Source organism: Drosophila santomea, chromosome 2L (genome assembly GCF_016746245.2).
Source record: "Drosophila santomea strain STO CAGO 1482 chromosome 2L, Prin_Dsan_1.1, whole genome shotgun sequence".
NCBI lineage: Eukaryota > Metazoa > Arthropoda > Insecta > Diptera > Drosophilidae > Drosophila > Drosophila santomea.
In genome coordinates this window covers 27,737,943-27,755,654 of record NC_053016.2, presented here as the reverse complement: position 1 = coordinate 27,755,654, position 17,712 = coordinate 27,737,943, and the positions used below count along the sequence as shown (strand labels likewise).

Here is a 17,712-nt window from a genome sequence, read left to right as displayed (position 1 = left end):
ACACTACGCCACGAATGAAAGAGAATTGTTGGTCATAGTGTGGGCTTTAGTCAAGTTACAGCACTACCTATACGGCACTCGCGATATTTACATTTATACAGACCATAAGCCGCTGACATTCGCGGTGTCCGATCGGAATCCAAATCCGAAGATAAAAAGGTGGAAAGCGTATATTGATGATCATAAGGCAAAAATCCACTACAAACCGGGTAAAGACAACCATGTGGCTGACGCTCTTTCCAGGCAGAATATTAATGCCCTCCAAAATATAGAAGAAACACGTTTCCGACTAAAGCGAAACATTGTGCTGTTTCGTAGTAAAACTAGTCACTTAATCAATTTCGCCGACAAAAGCACCATTTTGGAAATGCTGAAGGAGGTCGTGAACCCCGAAGTCGTAAATGCGATACACTGCGATCTGCTCACCCTGGCAAGTTTTCAACATGATTTTATTGCTCATTTCCCTACTACGCAGTTTCGATACTGTAAGAATATTGTGATAGACGTTACCTATAGAAACGAGCAGTTGGAAATAATGCATACAGGGCGGCTTAGGAGAATACCAAGCAAGTCCTCCGCGATTACTTTTTCTCCAAAATGAGCAGCCTAGCAAAGGCTTTTGCAAATTGCAAAATATGCACCAAAGCCAAATATGACAGGCACACTAAGAAACAGGAGCTTGGGGAAACACCCATACCAAGCTATACCGGCGAAATGTTGCACATTTATATCTTTTCAACTGATAAGAGGCAATTCTTAGCATGCGTTGACAAGTTCTCGAAGTTTGCAAGAGTGCAACCAGTGCTGTCCAGAACAATAGTGGACGTCACAGGGCCCCTGCTTCAACTCGTAAATTTGTTCCCCAAAATCAGAACAATATACTGCGACAATGAAGCAGCCTTCAATTCCGAAACTATCACCTCGTTACTTAAAAACAGCTACCACATTGACATTGTGAACGCGGCCCCGCTGCATAGCTTGTCAAACGGTCAAGTCGAAGGTGTCTTAAGTTAGACAAAAAAATCAGCGATACGATAGAACTAACTCTATTGTGCACAGAACAAAAAGTGCAGGCAGACTTGGGAACGTCTGTTCTTATTAAGGGGAGGGTGGTCCATAAGGACAACCTCAAATAAGATTCCCACTTTTAATTTGCTACTACCATATTCTTTAATAGTAAGCCAGATTTAAGTAAATACGCCGTGGTCTCATTCTACGTTTGGATTGCAGGTTCTGCTTCATAACGCTCATCACCATGGCAGTGGCAAGTGCATGGATTACCGACTTTTCTCACGAAAATACATTACCGTCATAGATGGAGATGTACTGTTGTTTGAAACTGCCTGAGGCACTCGAGCAACCTATCACATTATCAAGTAATCCTACGACTCGGCGAAGACACTTTGGCAGAATGTGAAGAAGACACCTTTTCCGTCACCGAGTGCATGGAGACCACGTACAACACCTTCTGCGAGCGATCTCAACACGAAATCTGCTGCCGCTTGCTCCATGCGGGAAGTACAACCCAGTGCCATACCCAATCCAGGCACCTGAGGGCAGTAATCCCTATAGATGACGGCATCGTTATCATTAACGAGGCAACAGCCCGCGTCAGCATGGATGGCGGCTTAGAGGTGCTCGTCAAAGGAACGCATCTGGTACCATCACGATCAGTACCATCAACGGAACGGAGTTCGTAAATTTCCGAAAAACAATAGACAAGCAGCTTTGCGTAGCAAGATTACCACTACTGAACATCGTCGGCAGCGACCCGGTACTGAGCATGCTTTTGCTACACCGTATGAACAATGACAACTTGCGCTTTATCCAAGGGTTCCAGGACGAGGTTGACGCCGCGGTTTCCCCTAAACTTTGGTTCGTGGCTGGAGTAATCCTAAACGTTGGTCTGATTGGTTCACTCATCTTTTTTCTGGTATTAAGGAGACAGCGAGTCTCCGTCGAAATACAACAAACCATCGATAAGCTTAATATAAACGAGGACGGTCATAATCTGAGGGGGGGGGGGAGTAGTTAACAACTAATAGAGCGCTCAATATATTTGCGTCAGCAGCAACTTAGTTGACGTTCATAATGCCCTAGCAACTAAGTAGTGTCAAACATTTGGACTTACAATCCGATCTAGATTGCTTTCAAACCTGGTGCCGTGATAACGTATTAAACTTAAATGGCTCTAAGTGTAAAGTTATGACCTTTTATCGTGCCAACTTGGTGTTCTTCTGGACTCTAAACTTAAATTTTCAGACCATATTTCGTCTATTGTCAATAAGGCCAGAGGTGTGCTTGGTTTTATAAAACGGTGGTCAAAGGAATTTGATGATCCTTACATGACCAAAACCTTATTTATTTCTCTAGTCCGTCCGATCCTCGAGTATGGATCACCTGTTTGGAGTGCACAATATGAAGTTTACTCGGACCGCATCGAATCGGTTCAAAAGAACTTCTTACTTTTTGCCTTACGGCGCCTTAATTGGGATGCAAACCTTAGATTACCTCCTTATTCAAGTAGACTAATGTTAATTAACTTACTGTCCTTAGCTAACCGTAGAACGATGCTTGGAACAGTCTTTATTTTTATAGTCCCGACTTGGTTAGTCGGCTAAACTTCACTGTTCCGAGCAGATTTACTAGAAATTACGTACCTCTAATTTTAAATCATTGTAGATCTAATTATGAGTTGCATGATCCCTACAGAGTATTATGTTCTGACTATAATAGATTGTATCCTATTATCTCTAATTCTGACTCTCTGCCGTTTTTAAAGCGATCAATACTAACATACTTAACGAATTCTTAGATCTTACTACTATATACATATATGTATTTCCTCGTCCTTTACTGTCTTCTATATCGCGTCTATCTTCCCGCGATTCGAGCCGTACGATACACGGCAGCGCCCCTCGGTCGGTTGGGCGGGAGGTGTGGCCGTGGGATTCGCGCGTAAAAAAAATAATGCTGATATGCCCCAACTGAGTTCAGCGCTCCGCGCTAAAAATGGTCAGCAGCGGCAATCGGACACCCAGTATCCGGGGAACCGAATTGCGCTGCATAAATGCTGAGTCGGCTTGCCGACCATGGGTTTATGGCGTGATGCATTGGAGCTAAGTTAATTCATATTTTCTCGATTCTTTGTATTCAGTTTTAAGCTAGCCCTTTAACAATAAAGAACAGCTACTCCGGCACTTGGCCATTTGTTTATATTGTACATTCTCTCTGAGCCAAAAGGCCAGCGATCTAAGGCGAAGTCACGCCCTCCATCCTAATCTCCGTAAGAAGTCATCACTCTCTGGCTTAGCAGCCGGACACACCGAGGACTCAGGAAGTAGACATTCCCAGCGTCTGGAGTCGCAGAAGACATCCGGGAAGGAGGAAAAGGCTAATTTAAACACTCCTTCTGCTCGTCATTTACACACACATACGCGTCGTCATATATGTATGATTGCAGATCAGCTTGTTATTTGTAGCGTCATTTACACACGTCGTTTTCAACTTTTCCTCGTTCAAGTTCTTAATTTTCACCGCTTTCGTCGTTTTAAATCTTCTTTTCCTTTAATTCTTCGTCTTTTTACTTTTGATTTTTTCAGATAGGTTGAGCCCCCATAGTTGTGGGATTGGTTTTGGTTTTTAATAATAAGTCCAACTGTTTTATTATTTTATTTGATTTTTGATAGTTTTATAACTAAAAATAGTGCTGAGAATAGCTTGGAATATAATGGAAATTTGAACCTAATTTAACACCGTTTGATATATTTCGTCGTCGTTTTTTGCGTCTTTTCAGCGTCGTCTCTCTTTTCAACTCCTCGCTTTTCACCTCCTCGTCAATCTCCTTTTCTCGTCACAACTCATCTATGGTGTATTCGGCTAAACAGGGATGCCAGGCCCATTCCCACATCAATAAATAAATATGTATGTAAAGTAGGCTTATACTTAAGTCTAAGGGTATTTTGGATTTGTCACTATATTATTTTACCATTATTCATATAGAACTGAATCAATTTCATACATTTTTCCCTCATTCGTATATAATTTAAGTAGTTTGAACATTTGCTTTTATTCATTTGATTTTCCTTTATGATAAATATTTATTTTCTTATATACTTTAATATATTTCATTTTTTTACTAATTATTTAATTTAATATACTAAAGGAATACACGAATATTTCATTTATTTTTCATATATTCATAAATGTTTATATTAATTAATTAATTTGTCCTTTATTTATATAATAAATATTTATATCCATTTGTTTTTATTTAATATAATTATATTATTGGGTATTCTTATTTGTTGGCTGAACCCATATTGTCGGTCATTGTTTATTGTTTGTGGTTTATTGTTGGCATATGAAGAAGGAAAAAACTTGAAGTCTAGTGTAAGTTAGTTTAGGGCGAAGGCGGGAGCATAATAAAGCTCTCTCTTGCTCTTTGCGAATTCGCCCCGTCTTCGCCAACCTCTGTTAAGCTAGGCCTAAGAACACATATGTTAAATAGAGATGAAGTCGAAAAATTGAATTCAACACAAGCACACGCATTTTTTCGTTGTCGTAGTTCCGAAATTAAACCTAATTATTCTTGCCACCAAAGTTCAATATTTTAAATAAATTAATTAAATTCTTCATGGCGCCCCCGGGTGGACAAGAATTAATTTAAACAAATTAAAGTGACAGTGACACATATAATATATAATATAATATATATATATAATAATATAAAAGTGCAACATAAAAAAAACACATAAAAAATTGTTCTTTGTTTTTTTTTGTGCAAATAAATAAATATATTGTTGCCCGCGACGCGCTATTGTGTAAATAATAAATATATCTGAAACATATTCCGTGTCGGTCGCGAAATACCCTGCTTCCGGAATTGCCGCCACCACCGAGGGAACTTTTAAGGAAAGTGGCCGCTAAAATTAGTATTCGGAAATCACAGGTATTTGTGCAAAAAATTGAAAGCTAGAGTTATAGACAAATTTAATGTTTATTGTCTTGTGCTGGAATATTGCGCCTCGCTTTCAGTTCTTGGCACATATGTGCGTATCAATATAGTAGAGCTAGATTGCATGCAAATTATTCAATTTATTGGTTGATAAAATAAATACACATTCATATATTGAACCGCTTTTGGACGCAACATTTATTTATTATATTGTACTGTATTATTGCAATCACTGTCGCCCCCCTTCCCCCTCTCGTTCGTTGAAACTCGCATTAATAGTTGGGAAGTTAATCCAAGCTTGCGCACCAATACACAGACAGCCTTATATACTAGCAGCTGCAGCGGTGAACTTTTCGCTTCGCTTTTGCACCGCCACCTGCGTTGTTGTTGTTTGGCCCTTTTTCGTTGGCGCGCTTAGATTAGAGGACCGTCAAGTGACGCTCTACCCTGTATTCTGCGGGTATACCCTTTTCGGCGTAAATTAAATAAAATAAATAAAATAATAAAATAAAATAAATAAATTAATAATTTATGAAATTAAAAATAACCTATTTTTATACCCGTTACTCGTAGAGTAAAAGGGTATACTAGATTCGTTGAAAAGTATGTAACAGGCAGAAGGAAGCGTTTCCGACCATATAAAGTATATATATTCTTGATCAGGATCAGTAGCCGAGTCGATCTGGCCATGTCCGTCTGTCCGTCCGTCTGTCTGTCCGTCTGTCCGTCTGTCCGTCTGTCCGTATGAACGTCGAGATCTCAGGAACTACAAAAGCTAGAAAGTTGAGATTAAGTATACAGACTCCAGGGACATAGACGCAGCGCAAGTTTGTCGATTCAGGTTGCCACGCCCACTCTAACGCCCACAAACCGCCCAAAACTGCCACGCCCACATTTTTGAAAAATGTTTTAATATTTTTTCATTTTTGTATTGGTCTTGTAAATTTCTATCGATTTGCAAAAAAACTTTTTGCCACGCCCACTCTAACGCCCACAAACCGCCCAAAGCTGCCACGCCCACACTTTTGAAAAATGTTTCGATATTTTTTCATATTTGTATTAGTCTTGTAAATTTCTATCTATTTGCTAAAAAACTTTTGGCCACGCCCACTCTAACGCCCACAAACCGCCCAAAGCTGCCACGCCCATACTTTTGAAAAATGTTTTGATATTTTTTCATTTTTGTATTAGTCTTGTAAATTTCTATCTATTTGCCAAAAAACTTTTGGCCACGCCCACTCTAACGCCCACAAACCGCCAAAAACTGTCCTTCGCACTTACACTAGCTGAGTAACGGGTATCAGATAGTCGGGGAACTCGACTATAGCGTTCTCTCTTGTTTTGGTTTAATAAATTTCTAATTATTGATTCGAAGGTTATTAAATTATATTTTCGGTCTGATTTGAGATAATTTGTTTCGGCCATTTATTTATTTAATTCGGAAATAAAATTTTATTAATTTAATTTAATTAATTTAAATATTTAATTTAAAATGAGCCTAGAAACCAAAAATAAATCTGTTCTGGAAGAGCTGAAAAGCAAGCTCCAAAGTCGGGTCAGAACAATTCGCCGATTAAATGAGCGATTAGAAACGGGATCGATTCCGCTATTAGAGGAAGAATGGAAATGTCGACTAGAAAACTTAAATGCTTCAATTAGTAAGGCAAATCAATTACAAGAACAGATAGAAGACATTGATTGTAGCGATGAATTTGGCGACGAGTTGGAAGAGCTTTGTATAGTGACCAAGGCAAAAATAATGTCCCTGTTGTCTGCCTTGAAGGTAGCAAGCGTCAGCGAAGCTCCGGGCTCAGCTGCTGTAGCTCCAACTCGTGCGCCACTTCAGTTTAAAAAAGGTTTACGATAACGAATGCCTCATCTTTATGAATAATATATCAACATTGTTTAGTCTGCCTAAAATATCGCATCAGTCCGCTTCCTCCTTGAGAAACCATATCGATACTGTTTCTTCGATTTATGGTTCTCTGTTATCGATAGGAGATGATACAAAAATTTCGAATGCAATGTTGATATATTTGGTATTGAATAGAGTCGACCCAGTGACCAAACAAAAATGGGAGGAACAGCTCCATTATGAGACTTTGCCGCATTGATGTCCTTGTTGTGTTCGTCGATCTTCAGGGCGTCCGTGTAGATCACGTGAGCCTCGCGATAGCGACCCGACTTAAACAGCATATTGCCGTTCTCCTTCATCTCCTTGAGCTGCTTGCACTTGCTACGCATCTGCTTGGACTTGTGGTGGTCGGGGTCAAGGGTCAGGGCGCGCTCAAAGTGCAGAATTCCCTTATCCAGGTTGTCCGTGAAGTACAGGCAGAGCCCTCTCACGTATATCGCATCCGCCGACGTGGTATCCAGCTTCATTACGCCCACAGCAATGTCCAAGGCCTCATCACATCGCCCCAGGAAGGCGAGACACTCAGCCTTCAGCAGACGATATCTGAAAGATTCAGTTCAATTAACTTGGGTTTCTATATCATTTGATTGCGAACTTACTTGAGGCAGGCGGGCGCCAGTTTCAAGGCACTGTCCAGGTAGAAGACCACGTTACGATAGGCTTTTGTGTCGTAGTTCGTTTGAATGGTGGCCTCCAGTTGGCGCAACTTCTGCACCGCCGCCTGTTCGCCAGCAACAGCCGTGCTCTGCGACCATTTCAGCTCGCTGACCATTTTGACGGCGTGCTCGGTGCCAATGATGTCGCCAAGGGCCAGACAGCACTTGGCCACCCGGACGTAGGACTTCTCGAAGCCCGGATCGATGCGGTCATCGACTGAATATAATGAAGCGTTTCATAAGATTATCGAAATAGTACAAAAGCACGAGTATCAAGTAGAAATTGAAAAGGTTCGTAAAGGCTCCAAGGTCGGCCCAAGTCTTCAGCGATTGAACTCATTCATCCATGAGGATACAGGCACTTGGTGCAACTTTTCGTTGTTGCGACTAGCTAACGCTCCTATATCATATGATGCCAAGTTTCCCTTGCTGTTGACGAAACGCTCGCAGTTTGTGCAGAGCTACGTCCGGCACTTGCACCATTCCCATTTTCATGTCGGCCCTCGAGCACTTGTGAGCATCCTACGACAGCGTATTTGGACGCTCAGGAACTCTGCAGTCAGACAGTTCGATCATGTGTGCGCTGCTTCAAATGCAAGCCTCGACTGATGACACAAATTATGGGAAATCTACCCGCAGATAGACTCCGTTCTTTCTTTGGATTTGGCATTTCCTCCAGCGAAATGCGCTGTCAATCGATACTAAAGGTTCTTCACTACAACTAAAACTATTCACAACTTGTTTCGGGACTGCAGACTTGTATCTGCACGAAACAACCCAACCCAAGGGTCTTTTGTAGAGTTGGATAGTCAGGACCTTGTCTAATTTGATCAACAGCTAGCAATTCGAAAAATGATTCTGCTCCTATCAATATATCAATTTTTTGTGACTTGTAGAAATATGGGTCTGCTAATGGTAGGTTCTTCGGGATTTTCCAATCACTGACGTTCACCGACTGATCAGGATGGTAACCGGAGATCGATTTTAAGATCCAGAAATCGAACGAGAACTCACTACCATTTATTCGCGACTTCACCACTGTGTGTAACTTTTTTTTTGACTTGAGAATTGGACTCGCCAATACCAAGTAAGTTGATACACGACTCCTCTCTACGAATCTGTAAGCGGTACCAGTTCTTCTGTTATAAAATTTGTTTGAGACCCAGAGTCCAGCAGAGCTCGGGCCAAAATGTATTCTCCGTTTTTCGTACGGACGCTTACGATTGACGTAGCCAAAATCACGCTGTCCAAGGACGTGGCATGCATAACATGTGACGTGGAATGCTGATCTTGGTTAAAAGGAGGAGATATGGTCTCTGGCTAAACTGTTCTCAGGCACTGTATATCTATGAAGCAGAATATGGTGTGAGCGGTCACAAGCTCGACACTTTTTGCCTTTGCATTTCGAAACAGTATGGCCTTTTCGCAGACAATTGATACATAAGGAGGCAGACTTAACAAACTCGAACCTTTGCATTACAGAGAGACGCCCAAACGGGCTACAATTCTTTAGCAAATGATCTGCTGCATTGAAAGCTACAAGTTTGCTGAGGCTTGCTGTTGGAGAAGGAACACGAAAATGAGCTAAGATTATGTGGCTTGCTCGACACAATTTTATCTTGCTTCGGCTTTGTCGATTCTTCAGCTGATAAATGCTGATATCGGCGATTTAACATTTTTTCAAAATCGGCCCAAAGCGGCAAAGTCTCATAATCGAGCTGTTCCTCCCATTTTTGTTTGGTCACTGGGTCGACTCTATTCAATACCAAATATATCAACATTGCATTCGAAATTTTTGTATCATCTCCTATCGATAACAGAAAACCATAAATCGACGAAACAGTATCGATAAGCTTTCTCAAGGAGGGAGCGGACTGATGCGATATTTTAGGAAGACTAAACAATGTTGATATATTATTCTTAAATATGATGCATTCGTTATCGTAAACCTTTTTTAAACTGGCTAGTGCCTTTTCGTAATTGCTCTCGGTGACTTGGTAAGCTTTAATTGTTCCCAAAGCTTCACCAGAGAGACATGAAATTAAATGGATAAAATTTTTCGATAACTGGAATGCTGGCGTCTTTATGAACCAAAGTTTCGAAAAGGCTGATGAAATTTTTGAACTCCGAATAATCTCCACTGAATTTCGGCAATGCCAAAGTCGGAAGTCGCGCACGAGTTGGAGCTACAGCAGCTGGTCCCGGGACAACAGGGACATTATTTCGGACAGTTTATGTGTCATAAAATTCAAATTTTGTGCATTTTCGGCTTTGGTTTTACCCATCAACGGTACATACACCTACAAACTACACATTTTGTGCATTTCGGTGGTTCTTCGGCACAGTTAACCCTCATATAACCCAATAAAATTTATTGTTGAATTTGAGTTTGGAAATCAATTTTTTTATATTTGGGCATCGATTAAAAATTGGTTTCGTGCGCATTTACGTGTGTGATTTAACCCTTGTTTCGGAAATTTACTAGTATTTGGACTATTTTTATTTATTCCAATTCATTTCAAAAATGGAAAAAGAAAAAAAAGTATCGGCAAAGCTTAATTCTAAATTAATAGTGGCTATGCAAAAACACGATAGGGTAAAGAGCGATATTGGACGTATAAAAACTGCATTTGAGGAAAAAACCATTTCGTTCGATAGTTATACCCGTTACTCGTAGAGTAAAAGGGTATACTAGATTCGTTGAAAAGTATGTAACAGGCAGAAGGAAGAGTCGGGGAACTCGACTATAGCGTTCTCTCATGTTTGGAATACCGAATGCAACTTCTCGAAACATATTGTGAAAAATTAATGGATATGCAGGAAATGATTTAAGAGCGTCTGTCGAGGATATGTTCATAATCACAAAGGCTTTATATCAGTCCGCAATGAGTCGAGTCGAGGCTCCGAGACTTAGTCACGGGGATAACAGTGGGTTTCGTCATTTGTCCTATTTACCAAAAATGAATTTGCCCAATTTCAGTGGAAAACATTCCGACTTTAAAAATTTTATGTCTTTTCGAGAGCTTAGTGCATAATGAAAAGTGCATCTGTTAGTGCATCTCTAACAAATATCGAAAAATTCAACCATTTGCTGACATGTCTAACAGACGATGCATTAGGAACTGTCAAGGCGTTTCAAATTTCGGATTTAAATTATGAGAAGGCATTGGCTAGTCTGAAAAACGTTTACGACAATAAATGCTTGATTTTTTTTGACACCATTTCTCAATTGTTTGACCCCCCTCAAGTATCGAAACCATCTGCATCAGGCTTGAGGTCCCTTATTGACGAAATATCGGCCCTTTATTCGTCATTACAGTCGTTGGGTAGTGAAATGGACATAAATAACGCAATTTTTATTCACATTGCAATGTCCAAGGTAGATCACACTACAAAATCGCGAGTTGAAGAACAGCTTGATTATAACACGCTACCGACATGGTCCGATTGTGCGATTCAATTGAATCGAAGATATCAACATCTAGCTGCTGATTAGTCAACCAAAAGTAAAGGGAAGCCTAGCCATGCTTCCAATAAGGGATATTCCAAATCCTCCTTCTCATGCACACAGACCGCAGACCGGATTCAAAGTGTCGATATTGTCCAGCCACAAATCACAGTTTAGGCAGTTGTCAACCTTTCATGGCTTTATCGGTGATTCAGCGGTTCGATTTTACAAAACACAATCGGTTGTGCATAAATTGTTTAAATCCAGGTCATCCAGTGAAGAAGTGCAAAGCAACAAAGTGTCGTGTTTGCTCTAAGCCTCACAACACACTTCTTCACAGATACGGGGTAGAGCAGCAACCATTTTCGTCGGGATCAGCTCCTCGAGTGCATGTCCAGGCACCATCAGTAGCAGTTGATCATAATAATCAAGCCCATTCTTGTCATGTTGCTAGTACTGACCCAGTAATTCTTGCTACTGCTGTCGTTAAAGTACGGGATAGATTTGTACAGTTTCAATTAGCACGAGCGCTGTTAGATTCAGGATCTCAAATCAATTTTATGGCAGAGGACTTAGCACAGCGTTTGCGGTTACACAGGCAATAATCATATCTAAATATCACTACTGTAGGGAAAAACGACTCGGTAGTACGGCACAAAGTCCACACGTCAATTCATTCTCGCGTCAATGCTCATAGTTTCGCTACCAATTTTTGGGTGTTAAGATCAATTTCATCTTATCAACCCGATCACGAAGTCAATTGTGCCCAATGTAGAATTCCGGCAAACATTGAACTGGCAGACCCTCGCTTTCACAAGCCCGCAAAAGTGGACTTACTGATTGGCGCAGAATCCTTTTTCGATCTTTTGAGCGTAGGCCAAATAAAATTGGGTTCTGAACATCCTTTACTTCAGAAAACTTTACTAGGATGGATTGTTTCGGGAAAGTTCACTCAACGCGCATCGAAGAACGCTTAGGTATGCAGCGTCTTTGGCAATGAAAATGTAAGTTCTCTCGACTCTCTGGTGGAACGATTTTGGGAATTGGAACATGTTCCTAAGAGATCGAAGGCTGTTTATACAGCTGAACAACTTGCTTGCGAGCAGCACTTTGAGCAAACCGTACATAGGCTTTCGTCTGGTCGTTTTGATGTGAAGTTGCCATTTAAAAAAGATTCGAGTGTCTTAGGCTTATCCTTCGAATCGACAAATCGCAGATTTCTTGCATTGGAACGCAAGCTTGCAAATAATCGCAAGTTACATGACATGTATCAGGAATTTATGAGAGTATCTTAACCTTGGACACATGTCACTGCTTCCAACACCTCCTCCAGAGAAACACTATTACATTCCACATCAATGTGTCTTGAGACCTGATAGTAGCACCACAAAGTTGCGAGTTGTTTTTGACGCTTCAAGTAAAACGTCAACCTCGATCTCATTAAATGAGACTCTAATGGTGGGTGCAACTATTCAGAGAGAGCTTTACGCAATTCTGGCAAGATTTCGTTTGCACAAATATGCCTTGACGGCGGATATCTCAAAGATGTATAGGCAAGTTAACATTGCAAATGAAGATAGAGATTTCCAACTTATCGTGTGGAGGGAAAAATCAACGCAAGCTCTCCAAACCTATCGCCTCAACACTGTCACTTATGGGACAGCCTCTGCTCCGTTTCTGGCCATCCCCTGCCTCTTTGAGCTATCAAAAATTTACGCTGAGTCACATCATGTATCATCAGAGGTAATTTAAAGCGACTTCTATGTCGACGATATGCTCACAGGAGCGAACAGTATTGAAGAGTTGGAGGTAATTCGCAAAGAAGTGACGAAGGTTTTGGAGTTAGGGGGTTTTCATCTAGCCAAATGGGCAACAAATCACCCAAGTTTGATGACCAACCAGGGATCAGAAAAATCTCTTATATTTAACTCTTCTGAATCCGTTAAAACGCTTGGGATGAGATAGAACCCTCAAAATGATGTGTTTCATTATTGCTTGGAGGATTCGTTTCAGTCCTTACCACCAACTAAACGCAACATTTTGTCCGTCACAGCTCGTTTGTTTGACTCTTTGGGATTATTATGTCCATTGATTACACGAGCAAAAATCTTCAGGAACTGTGGCGACAGAAATTAGATTATGACGAATCGGTTCCCATGAACTTGCATACCAGTTGGAACGAATTTAAGCAGAATTTACTAGCAATTGACAAGATCTCCATTCCTCGATATATCTGTCTGTCTGGCTATGACACTGTTCAAATCCACGGATTTGCTGATGCATCGAGCCACGCCTACGGCTGTTGCATCTATATTCGTACCGTGGCTGGGACAAATAGGTTATCAAGACTTCTAACCGCAAAGTCTAGAGTGTTCCCACTGAAAACAAAGTCAATTCCAAGGCTCGAGCTGTGTGCAGCGCATCTGCTGGCCAAATTATGGTCTCAAGTATCTCCTTTGCTTAATAAATTGGAACTTGAAAGCATTAACTTTTGGTCGGGCTCATAAGTCACATTATACTGGTTAAAGAGGGATCCATCCACTCTAGCAACATTTGTCGCAAATAGAGTATCTGAAATTCAAGAACTCACAGAGAACGTAGTTTGGCGTCATGTGCCCACGGAAGAAAATCCAGCTGATTAAGTCTCACGTGGAACAGACTTAGAAGGTTTGAGGTGTACTCTATGGGAAAATGGACCGGAGTTCTTACTCCGAAATCCAAGCGAGTGGCCTCGGTCCCATCAGATTGAAGTTTCAACGGAGTTACAGTTTTCTGAGAACAAAAAAAGCGTGGCAGTATGTTCCGTCACAAAAACAAACCGAATGTCTTTATTAAGCTTGTTGGAAGATGTTCATTGTCCAAGTTACGGGGTTTTGACTGTCACCCGCTCTCCGCTTCTCTTACGCTCTCCCGCTCTTCACCAAAGAGTCTCCAAGGAGTCTCCGCTGCGCTTGGGAGAGCCTAACTAATTAGAATAAGCACCAGTGTCAAAACTAATTTCGCCGAATAAAGATACGCCCGGTCGCGCCCGCGCAATTACGAAAAGTCTAGTGTTCGCTTTTCTTCGAGTGTCTCTGTTTCAGCATATTTGGAAAATTCTAACGGATTTCTCCGACAAAAGGCAATTAAAGAAAAGTACTTATTCATTCTCACGGGCGCCGCCATATTACCCACCGTTCTCCTTTCACCCTCATTCGTGAAAATTTCTAAGTCAAAATTTCCGAATATATTTAAATATTCATCCAGTCCGAAAAGTGCAAAATTCCAAATGTGAAAAAGTGAAAATAATTTGTGCCAAGTTCAGTGAAAATTTCTAAGTCCAAAGCTCTGCCAAAAGTGGCAAAAATTCTGTTCTCGTTTCACTGTGTTCAACGCAAGCCAAATTCTTTTCGCAACACATTTTTGCTTTAACTCCGCAGTCCACTTAATACAATTTGCTTTGCTATCGAAGAATACAACAACGAAACAAATAACACATACCCTCTGACCATTCCAAATAAAATATTAATTAGACATTTACCCGCCAGTTCCATATATATATATATAAATATTTTTTTTTTTTAATTTAATTTTATTTTTTCACATTTGGAAGCGAGAGAGCGTAAGAGGGATCGGAGAGCGGGTGACAGTCCAAACCCCCTAAATTGGACAGCTAGTATTATGGGGATGTTTGGCAATGGGTACATCAGCCATGGTTTTTTCGTTAAGTTTCTAAAGTCTATAACCAAACGTTTATTTTTGTTCCCCAGCTCATCATGGACTTTTTTGTCCACAACCCATTTTGGATTGTGGTACGGTGACCTTCAGATATTGCCCGATAACTAAAGGTATCTATCCTTTGGCACTCCCACCTTCATATTCCAGAAAAGTTTTTTATTAGTTTATTAAAAAATATTAACCGAACTTTGGTGGCAAGAATAATTAATTTTTATTTCGCAACGACAAGAACGAATAAGAAATGCATGTGCTCGGGGTGAATTCAATTTTCGACATAATCTTCTATTTTACATATATGTTCTTAGGCCTAGCTTAACAGAGGTTGGCGAAGGCGGGGCTTAGGCAAAGAGCGAAAGAGAGATTTATTATGCTCCCGCCTTCGCCCTAAACTAAATTACACTAGACTTCAAGTTTTTTCCGTCTTCTTATGCCAACAATAAACAACAAACAATAAACAATGACCGACAATATGGGTTCAGCCAACACCGGCCCAGTTGAACGTCTCCACGGCTTCAACAAGTAGGTGTAAGTGGAGTAGGTGCTTTGCAGTTTTCACACCTGCCTCCCATAGTCCGCCCATGTGCGGAGCCCGAGGGGGTGTGAACGCAAATTCGCATTCGCTTTTTGATGCGAGCTCGCGAATTGCGTCCGCCTGCTCCTCGATCCGATCGCGAAGAGCCAAGAAGTGGCAACTCGCTCCGACGAAGTTCGTCGCGTTGTCGCAATGCACCGTCTGCGAACATCCTCGTCGACCAATGAATCTTTGAAAAGCCAATAGAAAAGAATCAGTACTTAGATCTGAGACAATCTCTAAGTGAGATAAGGCAACGTAGGACTTATACGGGGGCCTTCCTCGAATTTTTAATGTCGAACTGTCTGACTGCAGAGTCTGCTGGGTTCTGCTTTGTGGGAACATGCCGCCATGTAGCTTCTCCTGACCATTCTTGAATCTCCGCTACCCTGTTCGAAACGAACATCGGCAACGAAGATGGATGAGATCGAACCCAGTGAAGAGTAACTTCAGAGTCCGACCAGTATACAATTCGTTCGATAGGGACTTTTAATAAGGGTTTGATTCTATGGCAGAGATCTGCGAGAAGGTGAGCGGCCTTGGGAGCGTTTTGGTCTTGAGCGGCGCTACTTTTGACTTTGAAGTCAACAACGATAATTTAAAACCTTCGGCAGTTTTGCTACGAATATAGACGCAAGCTCCATAAGCTCTCATGAAGGCGTCGGCAAAGGCATGTAGCTATACCGGTGACAATGGGTCGGTATGCACGAACCGAGGAATCGATATCTCATCCAGTTGAGGCAGAGTGCTTTTTAGCATATCCCAAGCTGTTTCCAAATGCATCGGAATTGACTCATCCCAATCTAACTTATTAAGCCAATAGGATCTTTCCTTTAATCACAATGGGATTTAACAAGCCGAGGGGGTTAAACATCTTCGATGTAACCGATAGTATGTTCCGTATTGTCGCTCGGAGACCCATGACAGAAGTGTCAATTTTGAACTTGAAGGCATCTTCGCTAGGCAACCACGATATTCCTAACGCCTTAGTTGACTCTGAATCCGAGATAGGTATCGAATTAACTGTGCTCTCAGATGCAGTGACCTCAGGTGAGTTTGAAAACCACTTTGTCAATTCAAAACCTGCTGTTTGAAGAACCTGAGACACTTCAGACTTAATTGTCTTTAGCTCCTCTACGCATGCAGCACCAGTTAACATGTTATCGACGTAAAAATCGGATCCAATCACTTCGGCAGCTCTAGGGAATGAAAATTTAGCAGATTCACTCAACCTCTTTAAACACCGAATAGCCAGAAATGGGGCTGTTGAGCTTGTATAATCTCAAGGATTCAGAGGGGACTCTCCTACTATGAGTTGAAACTTCCTATCCACTTTGTTGACGTACTCTGGTTCCTTAACACGCATTGATGGGGAATGACATAATGTGGTGTGGAAGGGATTTTGTAGTCTGTAGGCGACATATGACCTAGGGCGAGATATTCTTCTATGAATTCCAAGTACATGGTCTTCAAGTTAGGATCTCGAGACAACCTTCGCTCAAGCGACAAAAACCGCCGTTTTGCAACCTCGAAAGAGTTGCCTAATCCATTTGGATCAGATTTAAACGGCAGCCTAACTTCAAACCGACCTGATGGCAATACCTGAGTAGTCTTCTTATAATGGTCTTCACATAACTTGTGCTCAGGCGACAGAATTTTCTTTGGATTTGGCATTTCCTCCAGCGACCAAAATTTCTGTAGTGTGCTGTCAATCGATAGTAAAGGTTCTTCACTACAACTAAAACTATTCACAACTTGTTTCGGGACTGCAGACTTGTATCTGCCCAAAACAACCCAACCAAGTAGGGTCTTTTGTAGAGTTGGATAGTTAGGACCTTGTCTAATTTGACCAACAGCTAGCAATTCGAAAAATGATTCTGCTCCTATCAACATATCAATTTGTTGTGACTTGTAGAAATATGGGTCTGCTAATGGTAGGTTCTTCGGGATCTTCCAATAACTGACGTTCACCGACTGATCAGGATGGTAACCGGAGATCGACTTTAAGATCCAGAAATCGAACGAGAACTCACTACCATTTATTCGCGACTTCACCACTGTGTGTAACTTTTTTTTTGACTTGAGAATTGGACTCGCCAATACCAAGTAAGTTGATACACGACTCCTCTCTACGAATCAGTAAGCGGTTCGCCAGTTCTTCTGTTATAAAATTCGTTTGAGACCCAGAGTCCAGCAGAGCTCGGGCCAAAACGCATTCTCCGTTTTTCGTACGGACGCTTACGATTGACGTAGCCAAAATCACGCTGTCCAAGGACGTGGCATGCATAACATGTGACGTGGAAGGCTGATCTTGGTTAAAAGGAGGAGGAGCCAGAGACCAGGCTAAACTGTTCTCAGGCACTGTATATCTATGAAGCAGAATATGGTGTGAGCGGTCACAAGCTCGACACTTTTTGCCTTTGCATTTCGAAACAGTATGGCCTTTTC

The 17,712-nt window shown here is 41.3% G+C and overlaps 1 protein-coding gene across 1 annotated transcript; it reads right to left on the bottom strand.

The window, feature by feature from the left end:
- Positions 1-1,792: 1,792 nt before the first annotated feature.
- On the bottom strand, positions 1,793-8,023 carry LOC120451444 (dnaJ homolog subfamily C member 7-like). Its single transcript, XM_044006346.1, has 4 exons — positions 7,966-8,023; positions 7,472-7,745; positions 7,028-7,415; positions 1,793-1,894 (listed from the first exon to the last, which is right to left on the bottom strand). The coding sequence occupies exons 1-4, from the start codon at positions 8,021-8,023 to the stop codon at positions 1,793-1,795; spliced, it is 822 nt and encodes a 273-aa protein (XP_043862281.1).
- Between the last annotated feature and the right edge of the window lie 9,689 nt (positions 8,024-17,712).